The 22,611-nt window shown below is 37.7% G+C and overlaps 1 protein-coding gene across 1 annotated transcript; it reads left to right on the plus strand.

Annotated features, from left to right (window-relative positions):
- The first annotated feature begins 652 nt into the window (after positions 1-652).
- Positions 653-22,040, plus strand: LOC132178520 (alpha-mannosidase I MNS4). Its single transcript, XM_059590953.1, has 17 exons — positions 653-838; positions 1,835-1,954; positions 2,040-2,132; positions 3,437-3,523; positions 4,125-4,215; positions 4,951-5,006; positions 5,347-5,419; positions 6,835-6,944; positions 10,289-10,339; positions 16,853-16,941; positions 17,090-17,171; positions 17,275-17,388; positions 17,996-18,075; positions 19,007-19,142; positions 19,849-19,919; positions 20,036-20,282; positions 20,997-22,040. Exons 1-17 carry the CDS (start codon positions 707-709, stop codon positions 21,237-21,239), a joined length of 1,875 nt encoding a protein of 624 aa, XP_059446936.1. The 5' UTR covers positions 653-706; the 3' UTR covers positions 21,240-22,040.
- The last annotated feature ends 571 nt before the right edge of the window (positions 22,041-22,611 follow it).

The raw sequence follows: 22,611 nt of genomic DNA on the forward strand, positions 1-22,611 counted from the left end.
GGACCTGGGCAATCACTTTATTATTATTTAAGAGGTTTAGTATTTCACTTGATATGTGCAACAAATGGGCTCTGTTTGGTAAAAGCATTTGGTAGTAAAAATTGATTGATGTAGAAAAAATGATGAATGTTTTATATGGAAAAATGAAAATTTTTGTTTTATAGTAATTTTTTTATTTGAATAATAATAAAAAGTAATTGATAAGACGTAAAAAATAGAAATGTTTGAGGGATTTATTTTTTGGATGAATAATAAATGGCAATTCAACAAGTAAAAACTCGTATTTTTGCAATTATTGAAACTTGGAACAAAATTTGACAATAGCCGTTCACTTTTTTTTTTTTTTTAACACCAAGAATTATGATGGGGAAGTAGTAAAATTTGACACTTGCTTAACATGATATTATATCAATTAAGTCTTTAAGAGTTAACTCAATCGACTGGAGACCATGCCTTATAAAACGGAGGTCTCTAATTCAAATTTCTCTCATTTCTCTTGTGTGGAACATGTAAAAAAAAAAAAAAAAAAAAAAGATATTACATCAATTAATCCAATATATTACTCAGATTTTAAAGATTACGAATATGAATAAGTTGTGTGTAATGGAAAAACTTTGTAGTACGCGCTAGGTAAGGCAGATATGATATACCCGAAACTCAAAAGTAGATGTTAAAGACCGAGTGACAGAAAGAAAGAGTGCACACAATGGAAGCTCCGAAGCCATTGTCTCAAATCCTCTTGCTCTTCTTGTTGCTCTCAGCTTATCCTAACGCTTTCATACTCACAGCTCTTGCAGAGGGCGTCACTCCCGAGGAAGCCAGACAGCTCCGAGACGAGGTAACCCCCTGTCGAATCCTATCCCGAAACGAAATTTGGGTTTTTTTTTTCGAGCAATGACCATTGCCTTTATCGTAATACCATCAATGCTTTGCTGTTTCTCTGGTGAATGTTCGAACAGTTGGGATGCAGAGTTCCTGTTAGGTAGTGAAACATAAAAAAAACAGAGGTCTATTCAAAAAACCCATTTTGGAATTTTAAATGAAGGGCTAATGGGGTCTTAAGCTGGTGATTCTTATGGGGCATGTGTTTGAATGAGAAATCAATTATGTCTTTTCATTTAAAAGCAATTGCAAATATATACGCGGTTAGGGCTGAAGAAAAGAAAAGAAAAGAACTAGAGGAAATGATATTCTTTGTAGTGCTTGGGGTATAGATGGGATGTTGGTTTAATTTTTGTGGAGATTTTATTTGCTTGTTTAGGTATTTTCAGCTTTAGCTCAGTGCTTTAGCTTTTCTTTGTATAGTGTTTTGTTAATGAAAGTTACTCATTCATCAAATATATATATACGCGGTTACGTTCACATTTCAATTCCCCTGGTGTGTTTGCAAATTAAGAAACTGTGGTTTCATAGTTAAAAGATATTTGTATGAGTGTCTTATAAAACGCTTGATCGTTTTCTTATCTGGCCTTTGAATTTTCTTTCGTAAAATTCATAAATATTGCATAACATTAAGAAATGGTTTTGTTGATGATCTTGTATTGTGTCAGGATATGATCTTTCTGTGTTTATGAAAACATTGAATTCTAAAGATGGAAATAGCTCTGAATTTCTTGTCCCAGGTTGTTTTCCTTGTAAATTGTCTTCCATGCATATCAGGAGTTTTGATTTAATGTTAATTGGAAATAGTGTTGGATTTAATTCTTCTGAGAGATCCGACTGCTTACATTGTTGGCAGGTTGCCCTTTTATTAGCGTTTGAGTTGTGATGTTATGAATGTTCTGTTTGATCTTTTAATTAAAGTAGGAGAGATGGATTTCTATATGCAATTCAGGTGCATGGAATGTTCTATCATGCTTTTGATTCATATATGAAGCATGCCTTTCCACTTGATGAATTAAGGCCTCTATCGTGTGGAGGGGAAGATACGCTCGGTGGTTATGCCTTAACTTTGGTACGATAGTTTCTTCTTTTCAAATTTGATCTATATCTAAGTTCTTGCATCTCTTACCTGGCGTTGCCATCACACCATTCCACAGATTGACTCCTTAGACACACTGGCTTTACTTGGTGACCGTGAACGCTTTGCTGCCTCTGTTGAATGGATTGGTAAAAACCTTCGATTCGATATAGTGAGTAATGCTCTTTTTTTTTTTTTTTTTTTTTTGCATTCATGTTTAAAGTTAGTTGGGATTGGTTTTTGGGTTAATTTGACACCATCAAATAATCATTTACAAAAGTAAAGTAGGCATTTGTGAAAGCCAATTTTGTCTTGGCAAAGATACTTAATTAGTGTAGTTGTTATTTCATGTTTAACTTGATAAACTGACTGGTTCACTCTGAGGCTACCACAACAAGCAAGTTTGTGGTGACCTGTGAACTTGATTATACAAATTTTGAAACATTTTTTTTTGGAAACATTTTAAACTTACATTTCGTTAAACTAAATTTAACATCCATAAATTTTTTCTCATAATCATTTTTTTAGTCGGGAAATATCGAAAATTATGATTGAAACTTGATGGATTATATTGTATCTTTGTGAGAATGCTCTGTGAATTTCCATGTGCTGTTAATAAATAAATTAATAATCAAAATATGCCTATTCCCATTATACCTCATAGTTGGGGTGCCTTGTAAGTCAATGAGGTGCCAGCATCTAGTATGAGTAATGTAGAAAGAATATATGTGATCTCCAGGGTTCCTCCTCAGATTATATCCATCGTTGGGCTCTCCAAGTTTATCTCTTACTTATAAGTGGTGTAAATTTGCTAAAATTTAGCAAAAAGCCTGTGAAGGGCTAAATTTTAATGCAATGGGGGGGATGATTGATTTTAAATGGCAGAGGAATGTTTTTGTTGTCATTCAAGTTAGTGTTAATTGACAGGTTTTCTTCTACCTAATGATGGATGTTCAAAAGTGATTCTTCTATCTTATCCCTTCCTCTAATTTTATTATGACCTGTCTCTTCTTGATCAGTATCAAAATTTTGAACTTAAGCTTCTATAAAAATCCAAAGATCCTGAACTTCTCTTCTATCATCCTGGTCTTTGCCTTAGTAAGTAAAACTGTCCTAGTTTCTTGCAATCCGACGACAGTAACATTCATGTGCTACATGTATGATCTCGTTGTAAAATGGGGTTGCAAATATTTCTTGTTACATTGGAAAAAATTTTACGTTCTAATACTATATATCTTAATTGCAGATTTTCTTTTTGAATATCTTGGAAGTTTAAAGATTTTAGTTTTGTACTTACATTTGTCTTCATTGCTTTCTGTTGATTTCTTTTCCCCGCTTCTGGCCATATATAGTTTTTATTTTAACGCATATTCTACATTTTTTTGGCTAGAATTGCTCTCAGTCAATGTACATATTCTTTGGTTATAATAAAATGAAGTTGAAAATCTAACTTGGAATTTTTTATATGCTTTGCAGAATAAGACAGTATCTTTGTTTGAGACTACTATTCGCGTTCTTGGAGGTCTACTTTCTGGTCATCTTATTGCGAGTGATTATGCTACGGTATTAGTTGTACATGTACCTCTATGAATCATTTTCCTTACAATTCTGTTATTAAAGAAAAAGCATTGGATTTCTCTTTTAGGCATCAGCATAAATAGTACGGGCAGTTCACTTTCAATGATACATGTGAACGCTATGTCAATGCCTTTTGTTTCTTCAATGGGAGGTTGGGCCCCCTAAGTGGGTGTGTCTCTTTTTATACTCTTTGCATACTAGGGTTGCTCCCCCCTTTGTGCTTTCTAATATGATTTAATTACTTATTAAAAAAAAAGGGAGGTTGGCATTGAGAGAATAGAATCAATGGTGAAGCCTAAAGATATATATAAAACTGGCTTTCTGAGGTTGCTTGGTTGATAAAATATTATACATGGAGTAGTTAGGGACCATATTTTGCTGAGAAGAGGGTGATTGTAACTACAAAAGAATTTTCTACACTCTTGCTTTAGGTTGTAATTATATAGGTGCACCTTTGTAGGTGAAACCTTTTCCAGTCAGCCAAACCTTGATAGTGTTTGTTACCCCTTAATAATTAGTTGTTCTACTGCCCTTTCATAGAATATGGCGTTGCTATAATGTCCTCAAACACTTTTGATTTGTTCAGGGCATGAAAATCCCTTCCTATGACAATCAATTACTTAACTTAGCAGAGGATCTGGCCCGGAGATTGTTACCTGCATTTGACACTCCTACAGGTATTACTACCTGATGATTTTGATTGATCTGTGCAAGTTATTGCAGGTTGAATTTAGCTACTTGTCTTGGATTTTTATGATTTCAATTCTTGGGTGGTTTATTTTATGCCTATCTCCTGACTTTTGGGTACTTGATGGCATCTTATCACCATTTTGCAGAATATTAAATTAAGAATGTTTTTTACTTAACATATAATAATACCACTAATTTTGGAATATGGAATGCTATGTTTGACAAGTGGCACACATACCTCTCTAGTTTTGATGCAAGGCTTAGATTGGCAGAGGTAGGCCATAAATGAACGTTAATATCTCGTTACTTATCAAAAAAAATAAAATAAATGAATGTTAATATCTCGTTTATTATCTCAAGTTAAATGGTTGAGGAGTTTTTACTTGACAATTACCGAAGGGCTGTGCATGACTAGCTTTGTGGCTGTAGCAGTTTGGCTTGATGGAAAGCAACTTTTAGCTTCATAAAGATTTAAATCATTTGTGTAGCTTTGCCTTTAGTGGGACCTTTCTTTGTATACATCCTGTGTACTAGGGTTGCGTCCCTTTTCGATTTTCAATGAATTACTTATTTATTGAAAAAATCATGTGTAGTACTGAACCATGTTTGAACATCAAACACTTTGTTTCCAATTGCTGAAGAAGTAAATATTTTACATACGGGCATTTCAAGTATAAATGTTCTATCATTTTATGATGATGTTCAGGTACTATGTATTGCAGGCATTCCATTTGGATCTGTCAACCTTTTGCATGGAGTTGATGAAGATGAAAGCAAGGCAAAGCCTTTTTGCATTTCTCCTCGTGCAAGTTTGTTTTCTCTTGAGTTTTGCTGTTGCATTCTAGTGTGAAAGCAGCTGATAACATTGTAGGACCACACATTGATTTCCAGTTCACTAATTGCTACTGTATAATGCTTACCTGGATAAATTCTAATAGTCTGCGAGTTTATGATTACCACGTAATTACTGAGGACTAATGAGTGAAGATGCAGAATTGTACCATTGATTTAATACTTACTAACCATCTTCTGTTAATTACTTATCTTTCCTGTGTCTTTAATCTCTGTTTCGTAATATATAGGTAGAGCATTAAAATTCCACTTCTGGTTTTGTTTAGATAACATCAACAGCTGGTGGTGGGACTTTGACTTTGGAATTTGGAGTGCTTAGCCGTTTGACAAATGATCCCAGTAAGTGTTACTACCTTCATTTTGTGGGAAGACATGCTATCAATATTCAATAGTTTAGACAAAATGCTGTCTTGCGGCCTTTAATTGACAATATGTAGGAGAAAGTTGTTGTACAATACCAAGTTTCACTTTTTAAAGGTCTGAATCTTGAAAGGCAGTACATTACTGGCAGCTGGTTTTTTGTTGACTTCTAGTGCCCTTTGTCTCTCCAGATTTTGAAATTTGTGCTCCTATGATGTGTCCTAAATTTCCATAGCTAGGGTCGACTTGGTACTGTAGCACTACTTAGTGATTTTTCTTTTTGATCTCTCTGTCTCTCCCAAAATATGATCAGGCAGGCTATTGGGCTTCCTGCTAGAGGCTAGGCTTGATGAGCAGCCACTAGCTTGGTGGCTTGCCTATATTTTCAAGCAAGTCTTAATCTTGGCAGCCATAACAGTTTACCAATTTTCCTAGGCAGCTGACATGAAAAAGGACTAGATTTTTCTAGCTCATCGGGGGATGCTACCACCTTTCAAAAATTTTAATGCTATAATTTCATTTGACATGGTTATGGAGGCTGAGGTATTATGCCATTGTCTTAAAGATACCTAGAATATCAGATATACTTTTCGTGTACCATGGTGGTTGCATGCCTTTGGTGCTTTCTTTTATTTTTTTTATTTTTTATTTTTAAACTGAATTTAGTTTTCAAAAAAGATATCTAGAATATAACCTTTTCACTTTATCCTTCATGATGCTATCAATATACTACTTTCATATGTATCTAATGAATAATGTTTGGGGTCATTACTCAAACTTCCATTTTTTTTTTGGGTGTTTTTTAAGGGTTCAATTACTCAACGCCCCTCAACTACTGCTCATTTACACACTGCCCCTATGGACTACCAACTATCATACTCAAACCCCTTCAAGTTGTCAAAAAAAGCCCTTCCATTAGCCCAACTCATTAGAATGGATAAAATCTCGATCACGTGCCATGCATGTATTTTTTAGACCTGATTTGCCTCTTGCCCTCGTTATATTGTTATGGACAATGGATCATTTTTTTTTTTCCCTTTAGCTTAAAAACATGAAACATCCTACATTGAAGATGTTATTGTGCTACCATATTAATGATGGTCTATCAAGTGGGTGTTGTGAACATGTGACCTTTCTGGCTATACTTTTTGTAGCATAGGAAGTTATAAAAATACTGGTTTTATCCTCTTATTTTTGGCTTCACAGACTAGAATCTCAAAGTAGGGTCTTGTATATGACTGACCTTCTTACTCCCCTTCTCCTACTTATTACTTTGTTCTTTTCTTTTGCTTTTTCTTTCCCCATTTTCTGTTTCTTTTCTTTTCTGGGGTAAAGGGATGGGACTCACTGCAAAATTCATAGTTGACATATGGCCCAACTTCACTGAAATGCAGTTTTTGAACAAGTTACCAAGAATGCAGTTCGTGGACTTTGGGCACGTCGTTCAAAGCTGAATTTAGTTGGTGCTCATATCAATGTTTTTACAGGTGAATGGACACAAAAGGTAACATTCTACTTAACTTGATTTCATTGCGAGGGCCATGCTAATTGGAGTTATCTGTATCTGTTGTTTAATATCTAATCTTTTCCTTCCTTTTTTTTTTTTTGGGTTAGATGACATCATAATGTTAATACTTTCTTCTTTTGGATAAGTGAACAGAAAGTAAGCTTTACTTCTGCAATGCTTAGTGTCTCAATTCTTTGCACAGCTGTTTGTAGGCCTGGATGAAGGAAGGTTGTAGTAGGTTGGCAGCTAACATCAGCTAACATAAAAACCTGTACTTCCATCTTATGAGGGTCCTTTAGACCAATGAGAATCCTTTTCAACTGTCTTTGCCTTTTTTTTCTTTTCTCTTCTTTCATTCAATAGATCTTCTTGAGTTAGTTGTAATACTGTAGTTGAGGTGTAAATAAGATAAGGTAGATAATTACATTTAACTTTATGTCCCCTCTCTCTCTCTCCCTCTCTTCCATGGAAGATGCCTTTGAGATGAGCAATGTTAACTGTTTTGCACACGTCATTTTCACCTAAGGTTGTTGGAATTCTTTGGTTATTTTCTTTTTGATAAATAATTTAATTTCATTAGAAAAGCGCAGAGGGGACCCTAGTAAACAATAACCGTAGTATACAAGAGGAGTAATGATAGACGTCACCCTTGGGTTTTCTTAGTGTCCAGCAAAAATTGATGTGGCTTTTAAAATTACTATTGGATTTGTGATAGATCGTTATTGAATTTCCTCATTTGTCAACCCTAACTTTCTCAACGAAAGAAGAGTCTTCCTTCGGACATGAAGAATTTCCTGAATTCACCGCCACTTTCAAACACCCATTTCCCCACAACCATGACTCTCCTTTACTAATTCCTGACCCATCCTCATATTCGACATTCAAAGAAATCCCCTTAAGCAAATACCCACTTTCCTGTCTTCTTACCCCCTCATTCTCAACACCCTTGCTTCCTTCGGCCTTGTCTATACAAGCCCGAGATGATCCAACAGCTTCTACTGTCTTCCTCTAAGCCGTAACCACCCTTATTAGAGAACCCATACTTTCTTCGACCATGTCTGAACAAGACCCAAGTGTTTCGGTAGCTTCTGCCATCTTTATTTGAGCATTAATCACCCTTGTCGGTGTACCCCTATTTTCTTCTATCTTGGTTGAACAAAGCCTAGTAGTATCGGTTAATTCTGCTCTTGTCGTCTGCATAGTTATCATCGTAACTCCATCATTTCATCCCTCCTGAACTCTTGAGCTCACCTCAACTTGTCATGGTTCAGCTGGAGTAGCTTCCTTCTTACCAGACTTACTCGACTCAGCGATCGGACTGCATCTTCCTTCACTCTCTAAATAACGTTTTCTGTTGGTTTGACCCCCTTTTATAAATTGCCTCCCTTTTCCTAATTGGCCCTTAACCTTTCTTTGACAAACTCTGGTCTTCCTTGCAGATATTGGTGTTGGATTCACCCTTTTTCAGCCCAATATTAATTTTCCCTTTCCCATTGATTTTTTTCCCCTTTGGCCCATCAGACTTATTAAAGCATAATCCATTTCAGCCCCTGATTTTCATGAGCCCACATCCATAGCCCCCCCTCCATTGTTCGTAATATCTTGCAGCTTGGGCTTAATCTTTAGTGCGTCAGGCCCAGGCTCAATTGGAATCTGACCCACTTCCAGTTTACTTATCCATCTGTCCACTTCCCTTTTTATGGATTATCACCATATCTTTGACAGAGCTGAAATTAAGGAATTTCTCCTTAGCCTTCGAAGTGAAAATCACATTATCACTGCCAGCTTGACCTCTTTGTAACAACAAAATTTCTTTCTTACCAAAACTATCCATCTTCTTTAACATTTGAATCTCCAAATTACCCAATCTGTCCCTGCTCAAATTTTCTATTCCTGATCATGCCCCTTCCCTACTAGAGCCTCCGCAAACGTCCATTGACTATTCCCCACCAATCATGACACCAGCGGAATACCACCATAGGTTTTCCTTTTTCATGCTCCCTGCATTACCATGAGGCTTGAGAAATCTGACCACCTTGCTCATCTATGCAACACAACCCTCCCATCCTCTTCCTTCTCTGCCCTCCGGAATGACAATGACGCTTCTCTGGCCACCTATTTCATACTTTGATATCTCTAACCCTCAATGGCTATTTGTAATTTCATATGCCTCTGGGCAATATATATTATACTCCCAGACCTAAATGATCTGTAAAACTCTCTCAACTCTGTACACCTAACCAATTTCTCCACCGTTGGCCTCAACCACATCACACTTGGCTTGCCCAATATCACTGCTTGGTAAGTTCCTTTGCTCCTCTCGGCAAAACGAATGCCTCCAATTCCCTCTTCAGATCGAAGCTCAAAAGCTTTTGGTTCGACTTAGAAAAATTCCAAATCGCCCATCGTAAACAACTCTGCAAAATCGAGAAAAACTGAATACTTCCTTGTTTGAACATGTCCTAACCAATTTCTTCAACTTGCTCACATGCAAATGCGCTGCCTACTTTCTCATCTGTACATGTCCTCATGGACTCATGCCATCATTTTTTTTCTTCTCTTTGGTTACTTTGTACGCTGTTTCTGAATTCTTCTTCTTTGGCTCCTATATCACTGTATTGAATATGGAATGGAAAACTCCATACAATGGGACCTGTGGCTACATTTGGAATTTTATGATCTAAGATTACTATCAAAGATTCATTCATCCTTTCTTCCAGCAAAATTGTAGCATTCTCACTTTGGTGTGCAAACATTGTATTGCCTAGAAAATTTCCCAGCCAGTTTCATCTTGAAATGCTTCTGGTAATGTCCAGATGTAAAAAATAGTTGATTTAGCTGGATTATGAGAATCTCAGCCTAATGATACCAGATAATTGATGTTTTGCTTGAATTGGAGGCTTATGGTGAAGTGTCAAAAATGTTGCATCTAACAATGGAAGACAACATTACTGCACTATTTCTTTGATTGCATTTCCCAAAAGAGCTATTTCGCTACATTTGTACTGGCTGAGTGACTAATGTTTTTATCAAAGTAAATAAAATTTTCAATTTGAAGTTTTCTTGAATAGAACATACTTCGCTATGGTTTATAAACTTAAACCTCTATGTGATTGTCTATGTACTTAGATATGCAGTGAAGTGAGATGCATTGGTAGGATCCATAATAGTTGATAGTTTTTACTGTCTGAGGTCTGTTTGAATAGTTCTTATAATATCATCAACCAGCCTGCCAACTTGTTTTCCCCCTAAATTAAATTCCATGTTCTTTGGGAAGACCAATTTTCTCCTTCCACTTTTATGTCACTATGTAAAATTATGTTTCTTTGCTGCCTTTTCAGGATGCTGGAATAGGAACTAGTATCGACTCTTTCTATGAGTATCTCCTAAAGGTTAGTAAACATGAATTGGAATGTTGAAACCTCCTTCAGCTCTATAATATGAATTTTGATAATTTGAAATGACATGAGGCAAAATCATAGAAATATAAATCTGTGAGGTAAGAGTGCTAGATACAATATACTTATGAACTAACTTATAATTATAACCCATGGTAAATATCTTTTTTGGAATGTTCTTGTGCTTTGGAGGTTAAGAGGGGAGACTGCAGATATGTTTATTGTTGTTCCAAGTTTGCATGGAAAGAAAATAGTGAAAGAGGAGGCTTACCTTCCTGCCTTGCCTCTCTCGTCTCATAATCTTTATATATTGTAATATTCAATGCAATGACTAAAATACCCCTGTTACAAAACCTTGTCACCAACTTATTCTTTTATCCCTAACAGACTTCTAACAATCCCCTTCAATCTGGAGCATATATATCATAAAGTCCAGCTTGAAACCAATAAACTCTAACCACTTCTGCCAAAGGACCTTGGTAGTAGATTGAGATCTGGGGAGCCAGGGGTCATTTGCAAAATGGATTTGGAAAAAGCCTACGATCATGTGAATTGGGGTTTCCTGATGTATTTGCTAAGAAGGTGCGGTTTTGGAGGGGTTTGGTGTTCTTGGATTCAATATTGCATTTCCTCGGTGCGGTTCTCAATTATGGTAAATGGGTCTCCTAAAGGATTTTTTAGTAGCTCCAGGGGGTTGAGACAAGGGGATCCACTCTCTCCTTTGCTTTTTGTGTTTGTGATGGAGGTTCTGAATAGGATGATTTCAGCGGCGGTTCATAGGGGGTTGTTAGAAGGTTTCAAAATCGGTAACACTATAGTCTCTCATCTTTTATTTGCCGACGACACCTTGATTTTCTGCAATGCTAGACCTGCCCAAATACGCTACTTGCGGAGTTTGTTCTTGTTGTTTGAAGCTGCTTCCGGGTTGAACGTTAATTTGGCTAAATCTATGATTATTCCGGTGGGGAATGTGGAGCAAGTGGCTTCGCTAGCCGGTATTTTAGGGTGTGAGGCAGTTCCTTTGCCAGTGAAGTACCTTGGTCTCCCTTTGGGAGGCTCTTATAAGTCCAAGCATATTTGGGATGGAGTGATTGAGAAGATTGAATATCGGTTGGCCAGCTGGAAAAGGTTGTATTTGTCGAAAGGGGGTAGGGTCACCCTTATTAAGAGCACTCTTGCTAACATGCCCACTTATTACTTGTCTCTTTTTCCTATTCCGGTGAGTGTTGCTAAGCGTATTGAAAAGCTTCAACGCAATTTTCTTTGGGGAGGGATAGGCGAAGAGTTCAAATACCACTTGGTGAAGTGGTCGCAGGTTTGCACTCCGATTAAGGAAGGAGGGTTGGGGATTAGGAACTTATTGGTCTTCAATCGCGCTCTTTTGGGGAAATGGTTGTGGCGCTATGGGGTGGAAAGAGAAGCTTGGTGGAGAGTTGTGATAGATGCGAAGTTTGGAAGCTTATGGGGTGGGTGGTGTTCGGTTGAGCCTGGAGGAGCTTCTGGGGTAGGGTTATGGAAGAATATTAGGAAAGGGTGGGAAACTTTCAAAGGCTTTACGAGATATGCAGGGGGGATGGGTCCAGGATTAGCTTTTGGCATGATTGGTGGTGTGGAGACTCAGCTCTCAAGATAGCTTTCCCGATCCTTTATAGCATTGCTTGTGCGAAGGAAGCCTCAGTTGCGGATAATGTGGAGATGCTAGGGGGGTCCAATCAGTGGAACGTGAGCTTCTCGAGGGAGGCTCATGATTGGGAGGTGGAGGCCTTTGCCTCATTTTTCCAGGTGTTACATTCTACAGGAGTGAGAAGAGGGTTGGAAGATAGATTATGGTGGAACCCCTCCAAAAGAGGTACGTTCAAGGTCAAGTCTCTCTTTCTCTCCTTGGCATGCTCGGAAGGGGGGAGGAGGTTCCCCTGGAAGAGTGTGTGGCGGACTCAGGCCCCTCCTAGGGCAGCTTTTTTTGCGTGGTCGGCGGCTTGGGGGAAAATTCTGACCCTAGATAACCTCAGAAAGAGGAATGTGATTGTAGTAAACAGATGTTGGATGTGTAAGAAGAGTGAGGAGACAGTTGATCATCTTCTTATCCATTGTGAGGTGGCGTCTGCTTTGTGGAGTGCCTTTTTTGGCCGTTTTGGGTTATCTTGGGTGATGCCTGGTCGGGTTTTTGAGTTGCTAGCCTGTTGGTGGTCTGCAGGAAGAGGGGGGAGTGCTGCAGTTTGGAAGATGGTGCCTATTTGCTTTTTTTGGTGTCTTTGGATAGAGAGAAATAATAGGTGCTTCGAGGATGTGGAGAGGTCCTTCGAGGACTTTTTATCCTTTTGTTTCCATACTCTGTATCTTTGGACTGTAGCGTTTGTTTTCCCGATTTCGGTTAGCTATGACGACTTCCTTGTACGTTTTTCCCTTTCTAGTTAGGTGTTCCTCCTTGTATACATCCAGTGTACTTAGGGGCGCCTCACGCTTTTAATAAAACCAGCTACTTACTTATCAAAAAAAAAACTTCTGCCAAAGGATTTTGTAAACATGTCAATTAATTGGTCTCCAAACTTCACGAATGGTGTAGATATTTGTTCACTGAGTATCTGTCTCGAATAAAATGATAATCAACCTCAATATGCTTTGTCCTTTTATGAAAAATTGGGTTAGGCGCAATATGTAAAGCAGCTTATTTTATCACAAAACAATGGAATAGGAGTGGGAGCTGAGAATCCAAACTCCTAGAGAAATTCTATAACCACGTCAACTCACGAGCCGTTGCCTTGGATTCTGCTTCGACGCTGGACCGTGCCACTACTCTCTACTTACCTTTTCAAGTGACAAGATTACTGCCTAAGAATGTATAATAAAAAAAAAAAAAAAAAAAAAAATTTATGGATAAAAAAAATGTATAATAATATTTAGTTGTAGATCGTCTATCTGAGGGCCTCAGATAGCCTGCCCAATCTGCATCAGTCAAATTTTCTACCCTGAGATGTTTGTTCGTCTATGCGATAGCCCAAGACCAAGTGTTCTCTTCAAATACCAAATAATACGAATAACAACTTCCCATTGTGAAACCATAGGAGCCTCTAAGAGCTGACTAACAATATTATCTACATATGACATATTTGTCCTGGTAATAGTAAGATAATTCAACTTTTCAACTAGACAACGATACTTACCAGCTCTCTGCTGGCCAAACTTTTTCGTGTGCCTCTCCTTATTGACCCACCGGTAGACTTCTTGGCTATGAAAGATTGTGTATGGTGTGGTTTGAAGGAACAAATTCCAAGAGAGAGAAAGCTATAGGCTTTTTACAAATCCTCACATGGCACAAGGATGATTGAAGTAAGATCATCTCTAGAAAGGTTCAATGGGGTATTCTCAATGTTCTTGCCTAAACCCATAGATGGCATAATTAACAATTTATATCAGATGGTTCTATTTCTCAAATCTTTCTGACTTGCTCCTACAGAACCAAGGTCGAAAAGATTGAGAAAATGGAGGTCAACAAGAAAACAAAAATGCCTTCCACATTGTGCAGTTCGCGTTGTGGCGTCTTGACGGCAGCTAGGGTTTCATCGCTAACTTTCTTACATTTGGCTGGCAATGTCATGACGTCTATTTGATGGCTATTTGGTGTTGTCAAACAATAGCTCTTAGATCTTTTCAACATCAGCACTTGGATCTAATGTTGTCAGACAATAGCTTTCTGGAGCTCCAACGTCATGACGTCTATCTAATGTATATCTAACATTGTCAAACAGTAGCTCTTTGGAGATCCAACTTCATGACTTCAATCTGATAGGCATTTGACGTCAAACAATAGCTCTCTGGACCTCCAATGTCATGACTTCCACTTGACATTAATCTGACTTCCCAAACTGGAGCTCTCTGTGGCTCCAATGTTAGGACTTCTATTTGACGGTCATTTGGCAGCTAAGCACTGGAAGAGCTTTAATAGCTTCAGACAGAGGATGTTAGAATGTCCGTTTGACACTATCTAATGTCGAGAATTGTAACCCATCTTTTTCACACCAAATAGTTACGTGACGAAGGCGATTTAAAAGCAAAGTTTTGAACACAAATGAGACCAATTTCTAAGACCTAACAGGCTGAAAACCCCTGAGACCAGACTTGAACTAGCCGAGAAATAACACAAACCAATCGAAAAACATTGAGAAGTGATCTGAATCGGCCGAGGAACACTGAGAACTAATCTGAACCAGCTGAGAAACAACACAAATCAGTCCCCATCAGAAAACACTAAACACTAGATTGAACCGGCCAATACGGGTTGATCCAGATGAAAACTCGGTTGGCTTGATGTTTTGACCTGGTTTCCATTTGGGTTGAACCTGGCCCAAACTGAACTTGAGCTATCCTTAGACCCAAATTAAACTTGAATAGGGGATAACCTTATCCCGATGGGAACTAGAGAGCACCGGCAAGCAAATGGCAATCCTCATCTCCAACAATTCCCCTGAAACTCATCGGTGGCAGCCATACCTCGTCGGAAAAAACGACGATGCCCACAGACCCAATCGACGACCACAATCAATCTTTTCAACGACAACAACATTGACCATCGAAACACTTGACTGCTGCAATACTCCGTAGCCACCATAGACAGCACCAACCACGTCAAACAACTCCGGCCAACACAAATCGACAACCTAAGCAATTGTTTCTAAACATGGTAGAAAACTCATACCACAATGGCCGCAATACCAGTTATGCCATATACACCAGTGGGGACGTGGTAGAGTGTACAAAACTGATGGTAGAGATGACGACGACATCACACCATTGATGGCAGTGATATCGGTGCCATCTATCCCCAATCACAGGCATGAAGCCCACTCTTAAGAAGTTTGCAATTAGTAGCACATGAAAGAAAGCCAAAAAGAAATAAGAAGAAGAGAGGAGAGCGGAAGCAATTAGAGGATGTGCGTGTGCGATGTAGTCAAACCCTAACGTCTGATACCATGTTATAAGGTTTGCAAGGAAAGAAAGTAGTGAAAGAGGAGGCTTACATACGTGCCTTGCCTCTCTCATCTCATAATCTATATATATTGTAATATTCAATACAGTGACCAAAATGCCCCTGTAACAAAACCATGTCACCAATGTATTCATTTGACCCTAACAGACTCTTCTAACAATTGCTTATGTTGTCGAGGATGGATATGTTTATTTTACAAAAAACCAATTTGTACTCATGAAGGATTGGTGGGAGGTTCAGTGGAGCATTCATAACTAGGTATTCTGCTGAACATCAAGGAGATCAAGTAGTGAGATTTGTTTTCTTGCAGGATGTTTGTTTTAGTACTCTTGAAAAGGGTGTATAGTGAGTCGACATGATGGGAGTTCAAGGAATCATAGTTCCAAGACCTTATTGATATCTTTTTTTAGTATCTTTTTTATTTTTATTATTTTTTTATTTTTATATATAAGTAAAAAGATTTGTTGAGAGTGGGATATGAACAAGTCCTTATTGATATCTAATGTGCTTGTTAGCAGGGAGATTGAGAAACCATTGTTTTATTTTGTTTTTGTGCCTTTTTTTTTTTTTGATAGGTAAGTACTGATATTATTAAAAGCGTAGGGCGCCCCAAAGTACACTGGAAGTATACAACTAGGAACACCTAACTAGAAGGGGAAAAGCGTACAAGGAAATCAACAAAGCTAAGCGGAACCGGAGAAACATAAGCTACAGTCCAGAGATAAAGAGTATGGAAACAATAGGCTAAAGTGTCCTCAATAGACCTCTCCACATCCTCGAAACACCTATTATTTCTCTCTCTCCATATACACCAAAAAAAGCAAATAGGCACCATCTTCCAGACTGCAGCACTCCCCCCCCTTCCTGCAGACCACCAACATGCTAGCAACTCGAAAACCCGTCTAGGCATCACCCATGATAACCCAAAACGGCCAAAAAAGGCACTCCACAGAGCAGACGCCACCTCACAATGAAGAAGAAGATGATCCACCGTCTCTTCACTTTTCTTGCACATCCAACATCTCTTCAAGAGAAGATGTTTTTGTGCCTTTGTTTTGGTCTTTTTGGGAAAACCACTGTTTTCTATTTTTTTTTTCTGCTTTCCTTTCAAGTTCAACCTATGCTCTTCTACTGATGAAAAGATGGAGTTGTACTAACTGTTGTCACATAATTGAGCAGAGAGTAGAAGCCAACGAAGATATTGATCCTTTATAGTTCATCTCTATCTTTTGTTAACTTATATTCTTTTCACCTGCACATAGCATGTATCTTTCTATAGTTGACGCTAGAATGCTTCAAAGGATATACCACGTGATTTGGTGAAATAAAGTCAGTCTTTTTAACTAGTGCCTGCCTTCTTATGAACTGATGTGATTGCTGCATATGATATGTAAACAATGTAGCAGAACACACACACAGATGATGCTAAAAGCTTTTTTTTTGTGGTGAACTGATGTTGCACTTATGAACTGATGTTGCACTTATTTTCAGTTCTTGTTTACCTTTTATCACCGACATTTCAGGCTTATTTGTTATTTGGAGACGAAGAGTATTTGTTCATTTTCCAAGAAGCTTACAGGGCTGCTATGCAATATCTTTACAATGACCCTTGGTAAAAGCTTGTGGCTATTATGTGCCACTATGTAAACATACAATTCCTTGCCCTGGTTTTATCATTTATTTATTTTTTCTTTCTATGTTCTCATTGGGATTTAGCTTTATTGAAAGCTTGGTTTTCTAATTTTTGCATGTCTGTGCAGGTATGTGGAAGTTAATATGGATTCTGCTGCTATTGTCTGGCCATTGTTTAATAGTTTGCAGGCATTCTGGCCAGGTCTTCAGGTTTGCAGTCTATTTTTGTTCAGTCTTCCATGAAATATGTAAGTGACCCTTTGGTTATTCGATATTTTTCTGATTGTGTACTTTGTATTACTGTTATTGGAAGGTTTTAGCTGGGGACATTGATCCTGCAATTCGAACGCATGGTGCCTTCTTTAGTGTCTGGAAAAGATATGGTTTCACTCCTGAGGGTTTTAATCTTGCTACACTCAGTGTTCAGGTATCTTAATTATCATTATCTGAACAGCAAGACAATTGTTATTCAAACTTGCGTTACATTTAGGGCAGTTTACTAGAAGTGTGCTGGTCTCATAATTAAGGATTTGATATATGTACCTAATATAAACCCAAATGCCGTTTCTTGTGCTAAATTTGTATTCTTGGATCTGTGCATTTCCAGTATGCTTGATTAAATTTTGGACTTTTAAGGGTAGCACTTAGACCTCTGAACATCTAGGTTTTGTTTGAAGCGTTTAGCAGGTTAGAATAATGTTTAAGTGCACCTTCCCTTCCACCAGCCAAATGGTTTGTCAGGTAGCACCAACTTGAATGTGTTCGAGCATCTTGCCTTGTAGCCATTCTGTGGAATGTTTTAGATTTCAGGGCTGTTTATAGAAACCATTAGGCTGATGACTTTAAAAATCAACAGTTATATTTTGCTGCTTTTCTCTGTTTCATATTTTGTTTTTGTTTTTTTCTTCTTCTTTTTAGATTTTTTGAATGTGGTTTTCTTCGTCTGTAGATGATATATTTGCTTATACTACTAGATTGATGGTATTATAAGACTAGTGTTTGTGTAATGTTTTATTTCTACATTTGTTTTTCAGCATGGGCAAAATAGTTACCCACTGCGTCCAGAGTTAATAGAGAGCACGTATTGGCTTTACAAAGCTACCAGAGATCCCAGGTTTGCTCTGACCCACATAAATTTTCTGGTGACTTTTTAATCTTCTCAACTCAACCCAACTTAATTGAGCATTAATCCCAATTAAATTAGAGTTGACTTTATGGAGGCTTCCTTTTTCACCGTTCTTGGTGCCTATTTTTTTCACGTCTTTTTATTTTTTATTTTTTCACCAACTAAATAGAGGGGTGGTTTTGTGATATCTCTTTCTTTTGTTTGTGTCTGTATGCATGTGTGTTTCCCTTGTGCTAAATAACCTGGACAATTTTTAAAAGCTAAAGAGAAAAGAATATCAAATTGAAGAAGAATTATTTTACATCTTGAATTGGTTACAAGATGATATCATAAAAAATAAGAGTACAACTTTGCCTTGATTAATTGATGGGCAAGAGGATGAAGAAGCCATTACCGTATTTCCGTTGCTGGAAAAGGTTGAACAATTGAACTTCTGGAACTGCAAATCAGTTTTCAGACCCTTAATTTTAGAAGCAATTTGAGTGTTAAATATTGTTACATTGTGGTAGAACCCTTTTTTTTTTTTTTTTTTTTGTGGGTAGAACTCTTGATCTGTGATGGGCCTCTGCGCCGCTTCCATGTATTTATGCCAAAAGCATCCTGTATATTGCTATCTGTGATGGGCCTATGTGGCGTTGTCATGTATTTGTGCCAAAAGCATACTGTATATTGCTAAAATCTTGTTTAATATTTTGTACATCTTCCCTTGTATAAATGAAAACCATGTCAGACGAATCTCTTTTGAGTTGATTAATATAGTGTTCAAAATCATTATCTTGAATGTTATGAGAGATAAATTCCGAAACATAGATTGCAGGGAAATTAGTGTTCCTGGTAATTGGGGTTCAATAATTCTGCTCTTGTTGATGCACTTTCACTTCTTTGCTACTGAAATATTGTTTATGGTGTTCCTTTGTAGATATCTTGATGTTGGCCGGGACATGGTTGTCAGCTTGCAGAATGGGGCCCGATGCCCTTGTGGATACTGTCATATATCTGATGTAGAGTTTCACACACAGGAAGATCACATGGAGAGCTTTTTCCTAGCTGAGACTGTAAGGGCCAATTTTACATGAGTTCTCTTTTGGTCTTCTATCTTCAGAAGATCATAATTGTCAAGTGGATCTGGAAACAGTTTCTCCTCTATATGTGGTGCTCATGACTCGGGTGCTTTTGATGGGAGTTCAAAGAACTATCCAAAGTGTCTTGGTTGGTAGATCTACTAGACTTAATTGCCTTGTCGATGCAATTGTCACTGACTATTGGTGAAAAATTAGATTTGGGGCGCACAGAATATAAAGTGGAGCTAGATCAAATATATGTGGAATATGAAGATGCTTTGATAGGATTCTATATCAATGAGTGGTTTTGACCCCTCTTTATGGCCTTAATGGATGGCCACTTAGACTAGGGTTGCGACAGTCCGTTCAGGTTGTGTTGGTGGGTCCTAACCCAACCCAGTCCTTGAAGCTAAGCACCTCATTTATACCATCCTTGAGTCCTAATCTGGCTTGCCTGTGCCAAAACCTAAGTGCTAATTTCTCTACCTTCATGTCGAATCTTTCATTTTGAACTTAAATGGTGGTCTTTGTTTTGTTTATAAATCTTACGTGGCCAGGGATAGTTGGGGAACAATTTATTCACTGTACTTCCAAATATTCCATGTTTTGCTAGCTTTTGACTTCTACTCCGTGCGTTTAAATTTTTCTATCATTTCTTTCTTTTTCATTGCATGTAATTAATAACTTGTAACATTATTAGGTTAAGTACTTGTGGCTTCTTTTCGATTTGGCCGTTGGTCCAGATAACCTTGTTGAAAGTGGGCCATACAAGTAAGTGCTTTCTGCTTTCTAAATATTATCTTTAAGTGCTGGAACTTATGAAAGTGATATTCCTTCATTATTTTTATCTCTTCCTTATGCCTCCTGAAAATTTCTCCATTTTCCAGGTACATCTTTAGTACTGAAGGCCACTTATTGCCTGCAACCCCTCAGATATCCTTAGTGCTGGAACATTGTTCATATGTCGGTGCTTTTTGTAAGAGTGCAGGCTATAAACAGGAATCTCATGCATCAGACATTGCAACCGATCTTCAAGAAGCTAATGTTAGTAGATCTGATGGAGGTCGGGTTCATACTGGATTTCCTTTATACTCCTCTTCTTTTGAGTCAACCTCCACAGCAGGGTTGATTAAGGTCAGTGGCTTTTGTTTTTGTTTTTTTTAGACCCTTTTAGAATACCTTGCTGGGTTTTACTTCATTTCTAAATTGCCTGCACTATTTCCTCTGTTCTTTCTTCTTGATTGAAGTACTAATAATCTTGATTGGTAAAAAGGTCCAGAAATGCAATCTTAATTAGTTAAAAGATTAGGAAATTATATTTGTCATAATAAAATTATGTTCTCCATGCAACTTACTGGAAAAAAAAATAAAAAATCAGGAATCATTGTAGTACCTTTTTCACAGATCTTGAGAACAGTTGTTGTCTCACTAATTTTACTAGAACTAAGAATGGGGATAATTTTTCACCATATCAGGTGGATGAGGGGTGAATGTGCTTGTACTCCTTGCTCAATATTTGGGTTCAAGTGGATGTGTTATTTTAAGGGGTGCCAACACCCCCCTCCTGTCTTGTGAAGAAGAAAGATTGGGGTAATTTAGAAAACAGTCTAATGCTTTAACATCATCAAACTACCTAAACAGAGAATGAAACTGAAGTAAATGAATTAATGTATGAAAGAAAATGCAGTGTTATAAGGCAGATGATGTGCGGGGGCTCAGAGAGAGTATAAGTGCTTTCCTTCACGAAAGATATCAGCATGCATAAGCTGAATGCAAAAAGCCTTTTAATTTCACATGTATAATTTTATGTTCTGCAGGGATTTTACTTATAAAAAAAATGTTCTGCAGGGATTTTGCCCAGGACTATCTCATGGGCAAAAGTTAGGGATATCATACGTGGCTTCAATTGATGCAACTCACCAGTATGAGTCTGCAAACAAAAGGGAACCAACTGTTTTGCAGAGCCATTCAATGGTGGTTGTCCCAAACCCAAGTTCTGATAACTCACCGTCTGACAATGACAATAACCATGACAACTTTCAGGAATCCAGTGAGGGAGGATCAGAGAGTGAGTCACTTCATCTGTCGTAAGTATGATGAAGGCCTTTTAGGGTGGGAATAGAACTCTTGGAAATCAAGGTAATTGGTTGGAACACAATCCCGAATCATCAGGATCTTAGCCTTCTACATCCTCCCGTGAGATGGACTGAATTTTTAAAATGGATCTGACTTGTTAAAGTTTTATCGGGCTACTCAGAAGACGAGCAATTGCAGTTCTCTTTGGACTGTTTGTACATTGTGATCATATGTTTGAGCAATTTGGCATTATTGATAGAGTGATTGAGGATAGAAATTTATACTGGAAGAACAACTAGGTCTGTCTGATATCCATATTGCTGGTTTTGCTGCCTTGGGATGGATACTTTAACAGTGGCACTTGGTCAACATTTTGGCTCCTGTAACTTTGCACAGTGGAACTGAATTTTGTACATTCCTTTTCATTATAGTTGATTTTGGTGGAAGGCGCATCAGCCCAGGCTTGGGTGGTGTAATGGCATATTTGGAAGAACGCAGTTCAAAATTTGCTAGAAGGGGACAATTTTAACCATTGATTTCGTTTATCTATACAGCCATTGATGGGCTGGTGGGTGGGAAGCTTGACATCTGCTCTTGCGTCTCCAGCTATTCATCCCTGTCTAGGAAAGGTATATCTTCATTTGAAAATTGTTACAAACTTGAAATTATTTGATGAGAATGACATGGTTGATCTGATTTTATTAAGTATTTATGTTAGATTTTTCATGGAGTGTACTAAAGGCCCTAGTTGGATGATGATTGAGAATTTGCGGTGTTTCAAATACAATTGAAGATTAATTCCTTTCCCCAACTCCATTATCTTTGTCTCTCTTTGTCCAACTCCATGTTTGTGCACTTTTTTAAAAAAATAAAAAAATAAATTTGTAACTGTCATAAAACAAAATGAAAGAGACCAAACTGATCTATCATCCACTTGATGAAGAAATAAGGAAAAATCTGGTTTTTTGGGCTTTTGCTAGAGTAATATGAAGAACAACTCGGGTGCAGAGTTTTTAAGGGTAAACCCATCCCGGCTCAGCCCCAATCTTTTCTTCCCCTGGAAAAACACTCTCGTCAGCCTGTTGTTCCTCGGAAGCAAACACTTCATAATTTTCAAATTTCAGACGTCTTGCCGACCGTTAGATTCCCTCTGTTTAGGAAACTTGTCGGTATTTACTGGTGATTTGGAGCCGTTAATGATCACAAATTGTTTGATGAAATTACTCAACCAATTGCAGATATTGTCATAATGCCTACTTTATGAACATTACATTCATTGTGCACAAATGACCATTATAGGTGAGTTTTTATTTTTATTTTTATTTTTATTCAAAGTGGGAAAGAGGAGAAAGGGGGTAAGAGGGAGCTTTATAGGTGAGATGTGGTC

This window comes from Corylus avellana, chromosome ca4, assembly GCF_901000735.1.
Source record: "Corylus avellana chromosome ca4, CavTom2PMs-1.0".
Lineage (NCBI taxonomy): Eukaryota > Viridiplantae > Streptophyta > Magnoliopsida > Fagales > Betulaceae > Corylus > Corylus avellana.

What these genes read in the sequence shown, in the direction of transcription:
- LOC132178520 (XM_059590953.1), top strand. Translation starts at nt 707, where the DNA reads ATGGAAGCTCCGAAGCCATTGTCTCAAATCCTCTTGCTCTTCTTGTTG. An exon ending in CCAGACAGCTCCGAGACGAG is followed by an intron (nt 839 to 1,834) that starts GTAACCCCCTGT and finishes TATGCAATTCAG; the next exon opens with GTGCATGGAATGTTCTATCA. An exon ending in TTGATGAAGATGAAAGCAAG is followed by an intron (nt 5,007 to 5,346) that starts GCAAAGCCTTTT and finishes GGTTTTGTTTAG; the next exon opens with ATAACATCAACAGCTGGTGG.